Source organism: Tachypleus tridentatus, chromosome 8 (assembly GCF_004210375.1).
Source record: "Tachypleus tridentatus isolate NWPU-2018 chromosome 8, ASM421037v1, whole genome shotgun sequence".
Lineage (NCBI taxonomy): Eukaryota > Metazoa > Arthropoda > Merostomata > Xiphosura > Limulidae > Tachypleus > Tachypleus tridentatus.
This window is the reverse complement of record NC_134832.1, coordinates 31,292,490-31,306,541: the sequence shown is the minus strand read 5'-3', so window position 1 is coordinate 31,306,541 and position 14,052 is coordinate 31,292,490. Positions and strand designations below refer to the sequence as shown.

General features: G+C 36.1%; 1 protein-coding gene across 6 annotated transcripts in view; it reads right to left on the bottom strand.

The window, feature by feature from the left end:
• Positions 1 to 14,052, bottom strand: part of LOC143222095 (tensin-3-like) — a 314,899-nt gene that overhangs the window by 178,582 nt on the left and 122,265 nt on the right. For all 6 annotated transcript variants that reach the window (XM_076448035.1, XM_076448032.1, XM_076448033.1 and 3 more), the window contains exon 2: positions 2,867 to 2,978. In XM_076448035.1, coding sequence (XP_076304150.1) covers positions 2,867 to 2,978 — 112 coding nt within the window. The remainder of the gene's footprint in view (positions 1 to 2,866; positions 2,979 to 14,052) is intronic.

Genomic DNA, 14,052 nt, shown 5'->3' with positions numbered 1-14,052 from the left:
AAATGCTAAATCTCCAAAATGAAACGACCGCAAAGAGCTATTCACCGGCTCTCCACCTTTCTAGACAACAGGAAACTGGAATAAATGTGTCGGCCACTTTCTCGGAATGTTTTACCCCGGAGGTAGATGTCTTGCAAGGGGCGATAGCAGTATTCTATTCATCATGAACGCAAGTGAAATGCTTCTGTAAGATCCAAATTTCTGGAAGAGCTTCTATGCTTGAACATAGCAGCAAATAACTTACAACCATCATTAAATGAAATATAGAACTACTGTAACAAATGGAATATTAAGATAAATGTCCCCAGAATGCAGATCACATTATTCACAAAATAAAAAACCAAGAGCAAACAAACCTCAAAGTTTTACATCTCTGTAGAACGCTTCCTCAGGTAGCCATGTCAACCAAACTCTAGGGTCTAACCCACTATTCTAAGCTAAACTGATTTGTCTTGTTTTTTAATTTCACACAAAACTACACAAAGGTTATCTTTTCTAGTTGCCCTTAATTTAGCAGTGTAAGACTGGAGGAAAGACAGCTAGTCATCGCCACCCACCGCCAACTCTTGGGCTACTCTTTTACCAAAGAATAATGGGATTGACCGTCACATTAGCATGCCCCCACGGCTGAAAGGGTGAGCATGTTTAGAGTGACGGAGAGTCGAATCCACGACTCACATATAGTGGAATTAACCAAATTTTATAACACCTCCACGGTTGAAAGAGCGTGCATATTTGGTGGGATAGGGATTCGATCCCTAACCTCTTGGCCATGCCTAAATAAACTGGACTAAACATGTTAAGGAAACTGGAAACAAAATTTTCACAAGGGACTCACTGGGAACAATAGAGGCGCAACAACTGAAACTATACTGAAAATCTATAAAACATACAGACGTCCGGTGATACAATAAGCCTGCCCAGCACGGAAAAGTGTAACGAAATTACCCATACACGAGATAAGGATAAGCAAAAATTTAATAATTACTAAAGTATACAGAGCTCTTAGCTACACGACCTTCCTACATAATTAAGCAAATTTTCAAAACAGATCAAGAGATTTTTTCCAGAAACAACCAAAAATGCACCACTAAAAACTCTAAAAAACTTTATAATAGATAATGGAAGTAGAAATAACTACCTCTCGCCACCAGTCTAGTGAATCGTTATGTTACCAACTGACGTCCATCTACTGCTCATCGGTAGTTAGATATAGTGTTAATTTTATTTTAAAAGGGTTGTTTGTTTTTTTAATGTGTAAAACTATGATTAATGCTATATGCTTTTCTATCGGTACCTACGGAACTGTTTATGTGAAAACGAACGTGAAGGTGAAATATTTACCGAATAGCAAGAAGAAATTCTACGCTGTATTTTCATGGACGTGGCTTTGAAAAAAGAGACACTCAAATGTGCAAACGTACAACTGTAGCGCGTAGGCAGTGGTTGCATAAAGTAAAATAGAATTTCCTAGCAATCGAAGCGAAATATGTCCGATAAGTAACGTGGGTTTTATCTACGAAATTCAAGAATTAATCCAAAAATCGAAGATGGAATTAGAGGTTCAGGGTGTACCTGATCCTTCTAGATCACGTGACCAAAAAGCGGACCTGGTCCTCTCAGGTCATGACCAGAATTATACCAGATTCTCTCAGATAAGGGACCCAAAAGAGTACCCGATTCTGTGAGATCACATGACCTAAAACATGCCTGTTCCTCTAAGATCGCGTGGTACCTGACTTTGTTTTGGGTGGGAGGGGGTACAAACACCCTGTAAATAGTTAAAGAAGTAACTGTGATAATGGAGAAGTTTTATCGGTATTTGGGGCTTTTGTGAAACCTGTAGCGGAGAGTGAGTAATTCATGCTACTTGTCTTAATTAATATAATTATATTTTTGAACCTGACGTGTGTGTGTTTTGTTTCATAGCAAAGCCACATCGAGCTATATGATGTATCCATCAAGGGGAATCGAAGTCCTGATTTTAGTGTTGTAAATCTGAGGACTTACATAACAGGTAACTCAGTGTGGCTTCTCTGTAACAAACAAACAAGCTAAAGAACTGAGTGATAACTTGCAATATGTAGTTTGTTAAGCACCTTCACTGTATCAGGTTCATGTCCCTCCTCTGGAAATCGAACCTCGATATTTAGCCTTGTAAGTCCATATACTTACCGCTGTGCAACAGGGGGACAATTGTACAACATTAGAAAATACTTTAAAATACAAAATAAATTGCACAATTATAAAAAAAAATTACTTCTGTCTCGCTTACTTCACAGTTTTATTTTATTTCACTGTAATTACAAAATTTAACAACAGAGGCCGCCAAGATAGTATTTTGATTGTTGTTTCCCAGTTACAGCTTTAAGATTTATTTTCGTTTTTACTTACACGTATATCTAACAGAGCAGATTATATAACTAAAGTGCAAGTATATATACATATATATTTATTTAAAATCACGGTTTATATTCACTATTTAAAATTGTTTTTCCTTGGGTAAGTTGCAAGCTTCAAAATTTTCAAATTCAAGACTCACGTCCGACCGTTACAAGTTATGAGAAATATGCTTATTTTCTCAGTACACAGGGATTAACTATGCGGAATCGTGACCAGTAAGAATGTAAATTAAGAAGCCAACGTTCTGAGGTATGCTATAATCTTGCTATCTTTTTGCCATTTTTACAGTTCAGCCGTTCCTTAAAAAACAACAACAAAAAAAGCAAGCAACCAACAAGACATCTATACATATTTCCAGAAATTAGCAGACACCAGAGGTCACACGTTCTCAGACAAGTATACTGCAAAGCTTATACACGTTTTTAATGGCGACCTGTTATTTTGGCGACGTTTTGAAACTTACCCCTACAACAACTACCTTCGTCGTGTATGGGTTGTCTACACAAGTCGCAGGGACGTGGTCGACGGTACACCTTGGTCTTGAAAGTATGACTTTGAGATTCTATTTCACCGGGCTAAAAATATACAGAAAAGATCTATAAATAAGGCATAACTGGGGGTGCTGTTAAAAGGATAAAAAATAGTTACCATCAAAATAGACAATGCTTCACTTACTATTTTAAGCGTATTTAAAACTGTTGGAAGAAAAAAACCTGAATAATAATTGTCACAAATAAAGAATGTAGAGGGAGTTTAAAAGGTCTGAAGACTTAAGTTACCATTCACATATTATTAAATGTGTCACTAACACATGGTGTACTAAATTATATATATTAAAACACAGGCAATAAGACATCAATTAATATAAAATACAACATGAAAAGTATAGTTTGCGCACTAATGCAAAGTCGCATTGCATTGCATAATAATTTAACTTTCATTAAAACATTGTGGCCTTGCTCGAAAAATACACACACACTGCACATATGAGTATTTATCAATATGAGAGCTACTGTTAGCTTAAGAAAATGGTTTTCATCGACTAAGCTCTGGTATATTTAAAGCTAAATACGATTTATTCACATGTGTGTGTGTGCTAACTGTAGTTCAAGGAGCTTTAGAAGTTTGTCAGTTTGTAATAGAATGATAACTTTGAGTTTTCATGCGGTTAAAACTTAAGTTAGCAAGTCATAGAGTCGTGCATAATATGTGTGTTTCTTTGTTATTAGTTCAGTTGGAGTTCGATCCGGCATGGCCAGGTGGTTAAGGCTGGCTCGCCCTTTCAGCCCTGGGGATGTTATAATGTGACGGTCAATTCCACTATTTATTGATAAAAGAGTAGTCCAAGATTTGGCAGTGAGTGGTGATGACTAGCTGCTTCCCTCTAGTCTTATACTGCTAAATTAAGGACGGATAGCGCAGATAGCCCTCGTGTAGCTTTGTGCGAAATTTGTGTCACATTATTACACCCCCACGACTGAAAGGGTGAACATGCTTGGTGTGACGGGGTTTCAAACCCGTGACCCATAGATTACGAGTCGAGTGCCTTAACCACCTGGCCATGCCGGTCCTATCAATGAGAAATTAGATCAATCAACATCAGAAAAACATTGTACAGAAACGTGGACTGACTTTACAAAGAAATACTCACTCATCTCATATTAGCATGTAGCATATTTAACGAAGTAGAGCACTAAAACAGTACTTTTATCATCAGTAGTTTTATCGTGAGTATTTTAACAAATATAATTGGCACTTCTATAGGACACGACACAAATTTTTGCTCTTTTGTGGATCACTTAGGGTTTGATATGTAACATGTTGCAGCAAATATAACATTACTGTAGTCGTTTGGTGCTAATTTCTCTTCCTTGTAACTGAATAATCAAACCAGACATTTTCAGTTACACTGCACCACTCTTCCCCCAAAACAAATATGTCAAGAAAGAGATATTCAACCTAGTAATAGTTTTAAACACCATTACATGTTGTTGTTGTTTTTTGCAATTACAGTTACCTTGCTTGTAAAAAAAAAATTTAGACTGTTATTCCTAAATGTAAGCTGAGTTTAATTATTTGACTTTGAATATAGGAGTATTATACAAAGTGTTTTTATTTTACTTTTGAATGCTTGTGTTTGTTTATTAATAAACGCAAAGCTACACAATTGGCTATCTGCAATGTGTTTACTACGGGTATCGAAACCCAGTTGCTAGCGTTTTACTCCGCAAACTTACAGCTGAGCTCGTGGGAAGCAATAATGCGGAAGTGGTGCTCTGGTGTGGGTGACGCCTACATGTTTAACCCTTGTTTTGAAAGAATTACTCAATACATAAGTTGTAAACACTCGACAGAAAAACTAGTACGTAATTTCGCTTATCAACTAACTTAAGATACGGGCTCATTTATTACGCGCGTAACGGTCATGAATGACAGAAATAAACCCTTATTGTTTTCTAATTATAAACAATGCTTTAAAATGTAGGAAATGAGGCAGTGTAAACGTTGGGCTCTCTATGGATTGTATCGTACAAAACTTTAAATAAAAGAATGAAGTGGAGAAATGTTAACATACACAGTTAACTATTTTGTATTATAATGTCTCGCTTTACCTCGCCTACTTGTATAAACGGTTGCAACACTTCATGAAATACGTGTAACATGACTGATCACGTAAATATATATAACATCTACTGGGGCCAAAAAGCATATTCAGCAAAACTTACTTTATCAAGCAAACACTGGATAACATACCTAGTTAAAGATATGTAAGTCCATTGTTAAGCAAACATAAAACAATATACCAAGTTAGACATGTATAAATGCTTTGTTAAACGCACGCAGGATAACATACCACGTTATCTTATAATAAAACTGGTAAAATAACATAAACGAAGATAAGGACAGAGTAACAAAATAATGATGCTATAGTAAGATATAACATTTGTGTTTGACCAACACAACACAGATATAAATCGTCCAGACAAGAATTTTATTAGAATTTAGGTTTTTATCACAAATGAGATAATTACACATAGTATAAATGTATTGTGACCTGGCATGGCCAAGCGCGTAATCCGAGGGTCGTGGGTTCGTGCCCACGTCGCGCCAAACATGCTCACCCTCCCAGCCGTGGGGGCGTTATAATGTGACGGTCAATCCCACTATTCATTGGTAAAAGAGTAGCCCTAGAGTTGGCGGTGGGTGGTGATGACTAGCTGCCTTCCCTCTAGTCTTACACTGCTAAATTAGGGACGGCTCGGTGCAGTGGGGCTAACAACCTGCTCACTTAAATACTTGTTGAAGAATCCGCAAGCGATTGCGGCCCTGTGTTCCTAGATGGAATCTAATAGTGATAACTAACTAAATGTATTGTAATATTGTCAGGTCACCATAGATAGTATATTCGAATTATTTTCTACACAATGCCTTTTGAAGCTTAACTTTTGTCTTTGGATAAATCGTTGTAACGGAAGTATAGACGTTAACACTTAACACGTGGAGCGTGATTTTCAATAATGGGCATGAAATTCGAACCTTGAATTCACAGTCAAAGCAATAATAGCCATAATAAGCAACGCCCGGCTCTCATATCCGTAGAGTTTCGTCATGTCATATACAAGTATAGACCCCCATGTTTACAAAGAAACAGCACTCTTTGCATTTTTATGAATTTTTGTTTTGTTTTTAGACAAACATCAAACTTTCTTACAGAGAGTATGGGATATTTTTTTTTCTGCGACTATTCTGAATATTGTCGCCTTTACCTTTGTTACAATCTTGAAATATCAGATATCATTATTAATATAATATCCTCCAAGTTTTTGGAAGCATCATTTCTATCGTCCAAACGTTTTTTTATTTACCTTCAAAGATGAAGCTAATGAGTCTCACAAGATGTCAACTTTTTTAATATCCTTGGCCTGAGCGACAACTCAACACGTAAGACTTGTTCAGTGACTTTAGCCTTGTTCTGCCTTGCATCCTACGCTCTCTTGTCTTAACCCCTGTAGTACTGCCTTATTTGGAAACCAGATCAAACTGAGGACAACCTAAGCTGATGCCAGGCTTGTTTTTGCTTAAATTAGAATAGATTTGTTTAGATATGTAGTGAATATAGTTCTTAAAAAGTTTCCATGGATACAAGAAAGGCTTGAAATCCACAGCAACTATATTTATATTAGCTTATTTGTCTCTGTCCTTTCGGTTCACATACGCCTAATTAACCTCAGTTACCTGATTAAACTTCAAGAGCTTATGTTTACTTTTCACGTAGTTTACTCGTTAGATGTCGTTTCTTCTAACCCTGACGTCATACCTAGTATGCGACCTCTCACACACTTTTCGTATGCGAAAGCCATAAAGTTTCGTTTACAACTGTACGTAAGCTTTGTAATTTATGATGACATGAGCCTAATGATCTAAGACTGTGTCTGTTGAAGTGCAAAAGTTTCTAACATGTTATTGATACCAAATGTTTTTAATTATTATGCAACTGCTAATGTGTTAACACCTCTCTCTTTATTGGAAAATTAAGAATGATGTTAGAGTCAGTAGCTCTGTGCGCTACTACGGATACACAGGCAAATAATCATTAGTTTTACATGTAACTGTAGAGATCTGATTTAAAGCTTTTCGTTCCACGACTCCCTTTGTTGTGACAAGTGTATAATAATGATTGGACTACTGTTATTATAAACTCTTTTAATTCTTGAAAATACTTAAGAGAATAAATAAATAAAACTATGTTAGCAATCATGATGGACCTAATGCTTTTGTGCTATGACAACTTTAATTAATTTTAATCATGTCTCATCGGCCAAAAACACTTTCACACCATAACAATTAGTGTTATGACAAACGGCTTTTACATATAGTGTCTTAATCACAACTCTCTTTGTTGCGGTTGAAATACTATAGTATATTTTTCCTCTTGAAAAAGCATAAAATACTTGATGCAGATTATAATAGATCTAATAACAAAGTATTATGATAAGTATAATTAATCATAACCATGCTTTGCTAACTCAGAAAATAAGTTCACATAATAACAGTTTTTGAGGCCACTATTCTCTGGTTGGTATGTTACACAAAGTGGTGTAGATATGTAAGACAATTTCATTGTTAAGCCAGAAAGATGTAAAGTCATCTTTGAAAACGTCCCATGGATGTGAGGTTGGTGTCTCTTACCCATCGTTCTGCACTTTAAACCATGAGATAGATTCATCGTATAAGATTAAAAGCCTGTTTAATGTAGCAGTACAGCAAGGCCTTACATCTGCTATATCTTTCACTGAGTGGTGTTAACAGCGAACCTGCTGCTAACCTATTTACATATGAAAAGAAAAACTTTACGAGCAGCTCTAGGCGGAGCTACAGGGAAACGCCTCCCTTACTTTAAACGCACAGCGTTGATATTTTTACATTTTCTTCCTCTAAGACCTCTTCAGACACCTATTTTATCAGAAATCACCATTTTCTTTCTTCAAAGGGGTGTAGACTAAATCGCTGAATCTGAAAATCGCAAATAAAACTTGTAATTCATATATTCAAAATACCGATAACTTATACTTGTAGGGCATTTCTTACCTCTGCCCGGCATGGCCAGGTGGGTTAAAGGGTGCGACTCGTAATCTGAGGGTCACGGATTCGCATCCCCGTCGCACAAAACGTGCTCGCCCTTTCAGCAGTGGGGACGTTATAATATGACGGTCAATCCCACTATTCAAGAGCTGGCGGTGGGTGATGATGAATAGCTGCTTTCCCTCTAGTCTCACACTGCTAAATTAGGGACGGCTAGCGCAGATAGCCCTCGAGTAGCTTTGTGCGAAATTCAAAACAAAACAAACATTTTTTACCTCTAGTACAGCGGTAAGTCTACGGAGTTACAATGATAAAATCAGGAATTCGATTCCCCTCGGTACAGATAGCCCGATGTGGCTTTGCTGTAAGAAAACACACCCACCTACCCACACTGGTGTGAAGTAGTTTAATGCTCTTTTCAAAATTAACAGCAACTTTTTTAATATTCACTACTTTCATGGAACATTTTAAAACATTCTTGACATATTTTAAAAGGTAATATCTTCAACAAAACAAAGAAAACTGAAGTACGTCAGACAGTTTCATATGTATCTATTTTACTAATACTCAGAATTTGCTATGAAAATACACTTGCACCTTGCTATCTGAATGTGCATGCACACTTCGTTTCAGCGAATGTGAACAAAGAGTGGACGTAAATATACTCTATTAGACATTTTGAACGACAATATTAAAAGCTTATTAAAATACTTAAAAGTGTCTAACATTACAAGTTAATTTACTTATAGTATTAATTATGGTAACGTTTAGCCATTGATAAACTAAAGCAACAAACGTACACAAGTTACAGTGCTATCTCTATCGAAAACAGGTTGTATCTAGTAAAAGGCTTACTTGTTGTTAAGATTCATAAGGTAAGTGAATTAATAAGTAGAATTACACATGGAGTTTGTTCTACCTTAAAATGCTGTTAGTTGCGAGTTTTCGGCCTTCTTACTGGAGTTTTCATAGGGCAACATTTTAAAAAGGCTTTGGTAAGATAGTAAATTTTAACGTTGAAAAAAGTCCGTATGTAATTTTACATAATAAAGACTTAACTAATTTTAGGCTTAAGACAAATGGACTTATAAATTTCAGTGTCTACAATCAGAAATATTTTGCATTATTTTAGAAATCCTATGTTGAAATAAGTACTATTGCAGTAAAGATGCTAAATAGAGAGCAAATGTTGTGATGGTCTCTGATAGTTATTATATATTTGGTAAAATTAATGTTATTTAGTTAATCCATCCCCTTAAGTGAATTTGTGCTCGAGTTTGTGATAGCTTCTCTAACATGTAAATACTTAATCTAATGATATGGATAATTCAGCGATGGGGTTGATACCTTAAGGAATTTTGTTACCACCACTTTTATAAATACGATTCTTTGTCCATGAGGTTAAAATAAAAACAGCACTGCTACACACCGACTCCAGATTAAAGTGTTAATCCATACTAACTGGTGTTAGGAAACTTATTTTTTCATACGACTCTGACTGGCTATCGTAGTTCTTCCTTGTTGCAAGCAAAAAATACTGCCAAAGTTAAAACTGTGGAGTTTTTAATTTGGTGCATTTTTGGGGATATTCCACGAGATGTCATCGCAAGTAATAACTAAAAAGAAAACATGTTTTACCAACTGACTTAAAGAGTTAACTCGTTATATAGTTAGTGCCTCAACTTCAAGCCTAACATATTATTCAACAGCACTCGTTCTTAGGCCTAGCATATATATATATATATATATTTTTTTAATATCATTTGGGTTTCAGTTCTTTTTCACATCCAAACGAAGTTAGTGTTCCAATTACAGACCTAACACAGTCTTCAATGGCACTTGTTCTCAAGTTTAGCAAATTTTAAATCTTGAAAAAAAAAATCAGTTTTCTTTAATATTCAGAATAAATTAAAAATACATCAACAACACTTCTAACGTCTCAAAGAACAAACATACACTTTCAGTGGTTGAGTGTTAAAAGGGTTGACGTTTCCGTTAAAAACTGAAGGGCCCATATTCACTACTCAAACAGTTTTGCGACCATAATTTTTCCTGCGAATTAACACAGGTGGTTAGTTGGTTCATCCAATATGAACTTCTTCACGTCTCAAATACAGAAGAAAAGAAATTTCATTTCTGAGTTTTGCAAGTGAGACATCATTCCATTAAAAATAAAATAACTTACTTTAATAATACTATAAATCATATTAGTACAGGTAACGTAGAGAAAAACAAAAAAGCGTTTCGTGAACATTTAGATTTCGTGTTATTGAGTGCCTTAAGTTTGATAAACAATGTTAAAGAAATTTTTAACTACCAATTTGATAACTTTAAGTGCTATATACACAATTCGGCAAGCACTTGAATAAGCTTAGAACGTTATATTGAGGGCTCTCAAAGCAATGTAGATTGGAGCCTCAAAATGTTAGCTTTCATTTCATTATTTTATTATACGTATATGTACGCACATACAGATAAACAATGAATATAACTCATGCACATGCAGCAAAACAATGTACATAACTCATGCACATGCAGCAAAACAATGTACATAACTGAGGCACATACAGCTAAACAATGTGCATAATGATGTACACACAACTAAACAACGTGTATAACTGGTGCACATACAGCTAAACAATGTGCATAACTGGTGTACATACAGCTAAACAATGTACATAATTGATGCACATACAGCTAAACAATGCCTTTGTTTATCTACATACATCTATACATATTCAGAACATTTCTATTTATCTCAGTAACTAGGAATTTTTTAACATATAGATTTATCAGTTTTGTTTCGAACCTTTTTTTATGTTGTTTGTTTACCACTTTATATCAAACCTCGTTTTTATTCAAACCTTTTTCGAAATTTGTTTATATCACTGAATAAAATCCCCGGATAGATATTCGCATGGAATGAATCGAAAAATCGATCAAACATTTTACTTCCACAACGACGAATCAGGATGAAGAAACTTATAACAACATCTATGATGCTACATTCCAGTAGTCGACCACTCAACAGAACAGGTTTCTTCCAAGGTCTTTGTTTCCAAACACGGTTATAAACAACCTGCTGGGTCTCAAGGAGCACATAAACAATCTGGTTGTTTTTAACTGCACCCGGAGGTGTAAGATTACACTTAGAACAGTTACAACAATTATAACACATAATAATTAGATATGTATATATTCATATATATAATATACATGTTTATTGTTTTTTATTTATTTCACGCAAAGCTACTCGAGAAATATCTGCGCTAGCCGTCCCTAATTTAGCAGTATAATAGTAGAGAGAAGGTAGCTAGTCATCACCACCCACCGCCAACTCTCGGACTACTCTTTGGAATTGAATGCCATTTATAACACCCCCATGGTTGAAAGAGGGAACTACCTGGTCATGCCGAGCTTTAAGTTTACGCATAAAGCTACACAACGGACTATCTGTGCACTGCCCATCACGGGTATCGAAACCCAGATTCTAGCGTTGTTAGTCTGCAGATATACCGTTGTGCCACTTGGGAGGAAATATATATCTAATAGACAGAACAACGAATGCTTGACATTTCTACACTGCTTTAACTAATCTAGTTAAAGCTATATTTAATCACCAGATGAATAAGGCACGAGCTTACATTTGATTTGTAAATATCGTACTTACGTCAGTTTTTGTTTTTCTTTTCAGAAATATTCATTGGTTGTGGCCGACGTGAATCGTGTTTCAGGAAGATCTTAGCTCACATCCTAGATTCAAAGTTAAAAATCATAATATTTGTTCAAATTATAGGTATCATCTGCATGTGATAGAAGCCCGCCTGATTCTTAGCTGCATTAACACCAAGAATAAAAAATTACGCATAATCACTTAATAGAAACTCGTCCCGCCTGCTTCCCAGCTGCATTAATATCAACAATAAAAATTCACGTATTATCACGCGATAGAAATTCGTTTGATTCTCAGCTGCATTAATTCCAACAATGAAAAATTCATGCATTACCACATGAAAAAAACCTGTCTCATTCTTAGATGCATTAATAACAACGACAGATAGATAGAAATTTGGGAACTACTTTTACAAAGTAAATTTCTATCGCATTAAGATATTTGTACATGCAACGGTTACATATCAATATTTTTTCTATTAATGTAATAAGTTTTGTTTGTTTGTTTGTTTGGAATTATGCACAAAGCTACACAATGGGCTATCAGTGTTCTGCCCATCACGGGCATCAAAACTTGGTTTATAGCGGTGTGAGTTCGCAGACATGCCGCTGTGCCAGTAGGGGGCTAGTTTAATAGTCGTTGTTATCTCCTTACGTTGTTTCACACATTACGCAATTTCACCTTATGATCTATTATAAGTTGGGTTGTGAAACTTTAACATAGAATATAAACTTCAAATGTATTTAATTAGAGTCATTTTTGGGATGAATAAAGTTACAGCCAAATCTCATCGAGCCTTAAAAAGATGCTTTAAGGTATTAGCTGAACTTTTTAAGTACAAATATATAAGTGACAAAATTCAGAATAATTCTGGCAATACAGTAACTTCAGTAATAGTGCGAACAACTAAATTTGCTTATTTGTTTGAGAGGTCCGGTATGGTCAGGTGGTCAAGGCCGTAATCTGAGGGTCGCAGGTTCGAAACCCCACCACACCAAACGTGCTTGCCCTTTCAGCCATGGGAGCGTTATAATGTTATGGTCAATCCCACTATTCGTTGATAAAAGAGTAGCCCAAGAGCTGGCGGTGGTTGATGATTGCCTTCCCTCTAGTCTCACACTGCTAAAGTAGGAACGGCTAGCTCAGATAGCCTTCGTGTAGCTTTGCGCGAAATTCACAAACAAACAAACATATTTGTTTGAGAGCAAAGTCACATTTGGCTATCTTCTGTGTCTATCGCGGGTAATCGAACCCCGGATGTTAGAGTCATAAGTCCGTAGACTTACTGCCATCCCACCGGGGAACAAATGAATATCAACAAGTCAGTATTCGTATAACACTCGAGTCATTTAAATCCGTCAACATAGGCGCAGCCAGAGATATGAGAAACACAGTGGAGGTGGATGAGGGTGGAACATTTTGGCAAACAAGCGAATAAACAATGCGTGTATTGCATACAAATTACATTTATATTAGACCACAATAATTTTATACTCCAACGCAGGGTCTGTTTCACGCTGCAGAGTTGGACCTCGACTCTGAATGTAGGCGTATCTTTAGGACACATAAACAAAATGCTAATATCTTCCTCATACGCTAATCATGCAAGTTGGTGTCGTACGTTTCCACTCCTAGATAGGAAGAAACGAGCTGCATATCTCGGCTTAGTTCTTAAACGTTTGACACCAGGGTGGAGCTCGAGTCACATAATAACGTAAACAGGTTTACTGTGCTGGTTTGTTCCTTCTCGATCGAATAGGTAAAAACTCTCTTTAGGTTTGTTGGCACTTCTTCTCTGTCAACAAACGAAATGAATAAATAAGTAATAAAATCTGGCCCACTCAATAAGGTGGAGTTGTTCATATAGTATCTTATTACCACTAAATAAGAGTAGAAAGTCCAACAGTACATTAGAAAGTTAAACAAGTGAACTTCTCCACTTCAAGTCAGGATCTCGACACTTTTCTCATTAACATGAAGGAAGACCACCCCATGTGGAAGCTTGTTTCTTTGTAGTTAAGCACATTGCTACATCTCGGGTATCGAAACTTGGCTTTTAGTGTTACAAGCTCCCAGCATTACTGCTGTGCCACTGGAGAGCTAGTTTAAGACGACTTTGTCTGTTTGTAATTAAGCACAAAGCTACACCGTGAGCTATCGGTGATATGCCCATCAGGGGAATCGAAACCCGGTTTCAGCGTTTTAAGGACAAGGAGAATTATGCATGACGTTAAGGAAAGGAAAAGAGCAGAATTAAAAAAAAAAACTTTACTAATTGTCATTTGAAACAGTTAAACATTCTTACAAACAGGTTGTAAGAGCAGTTGAGCTAAAAAAAAAAAGGAAGCCACATTCTGTAGACCAGGGCAATTCCATTTTACTATGTGTAACAG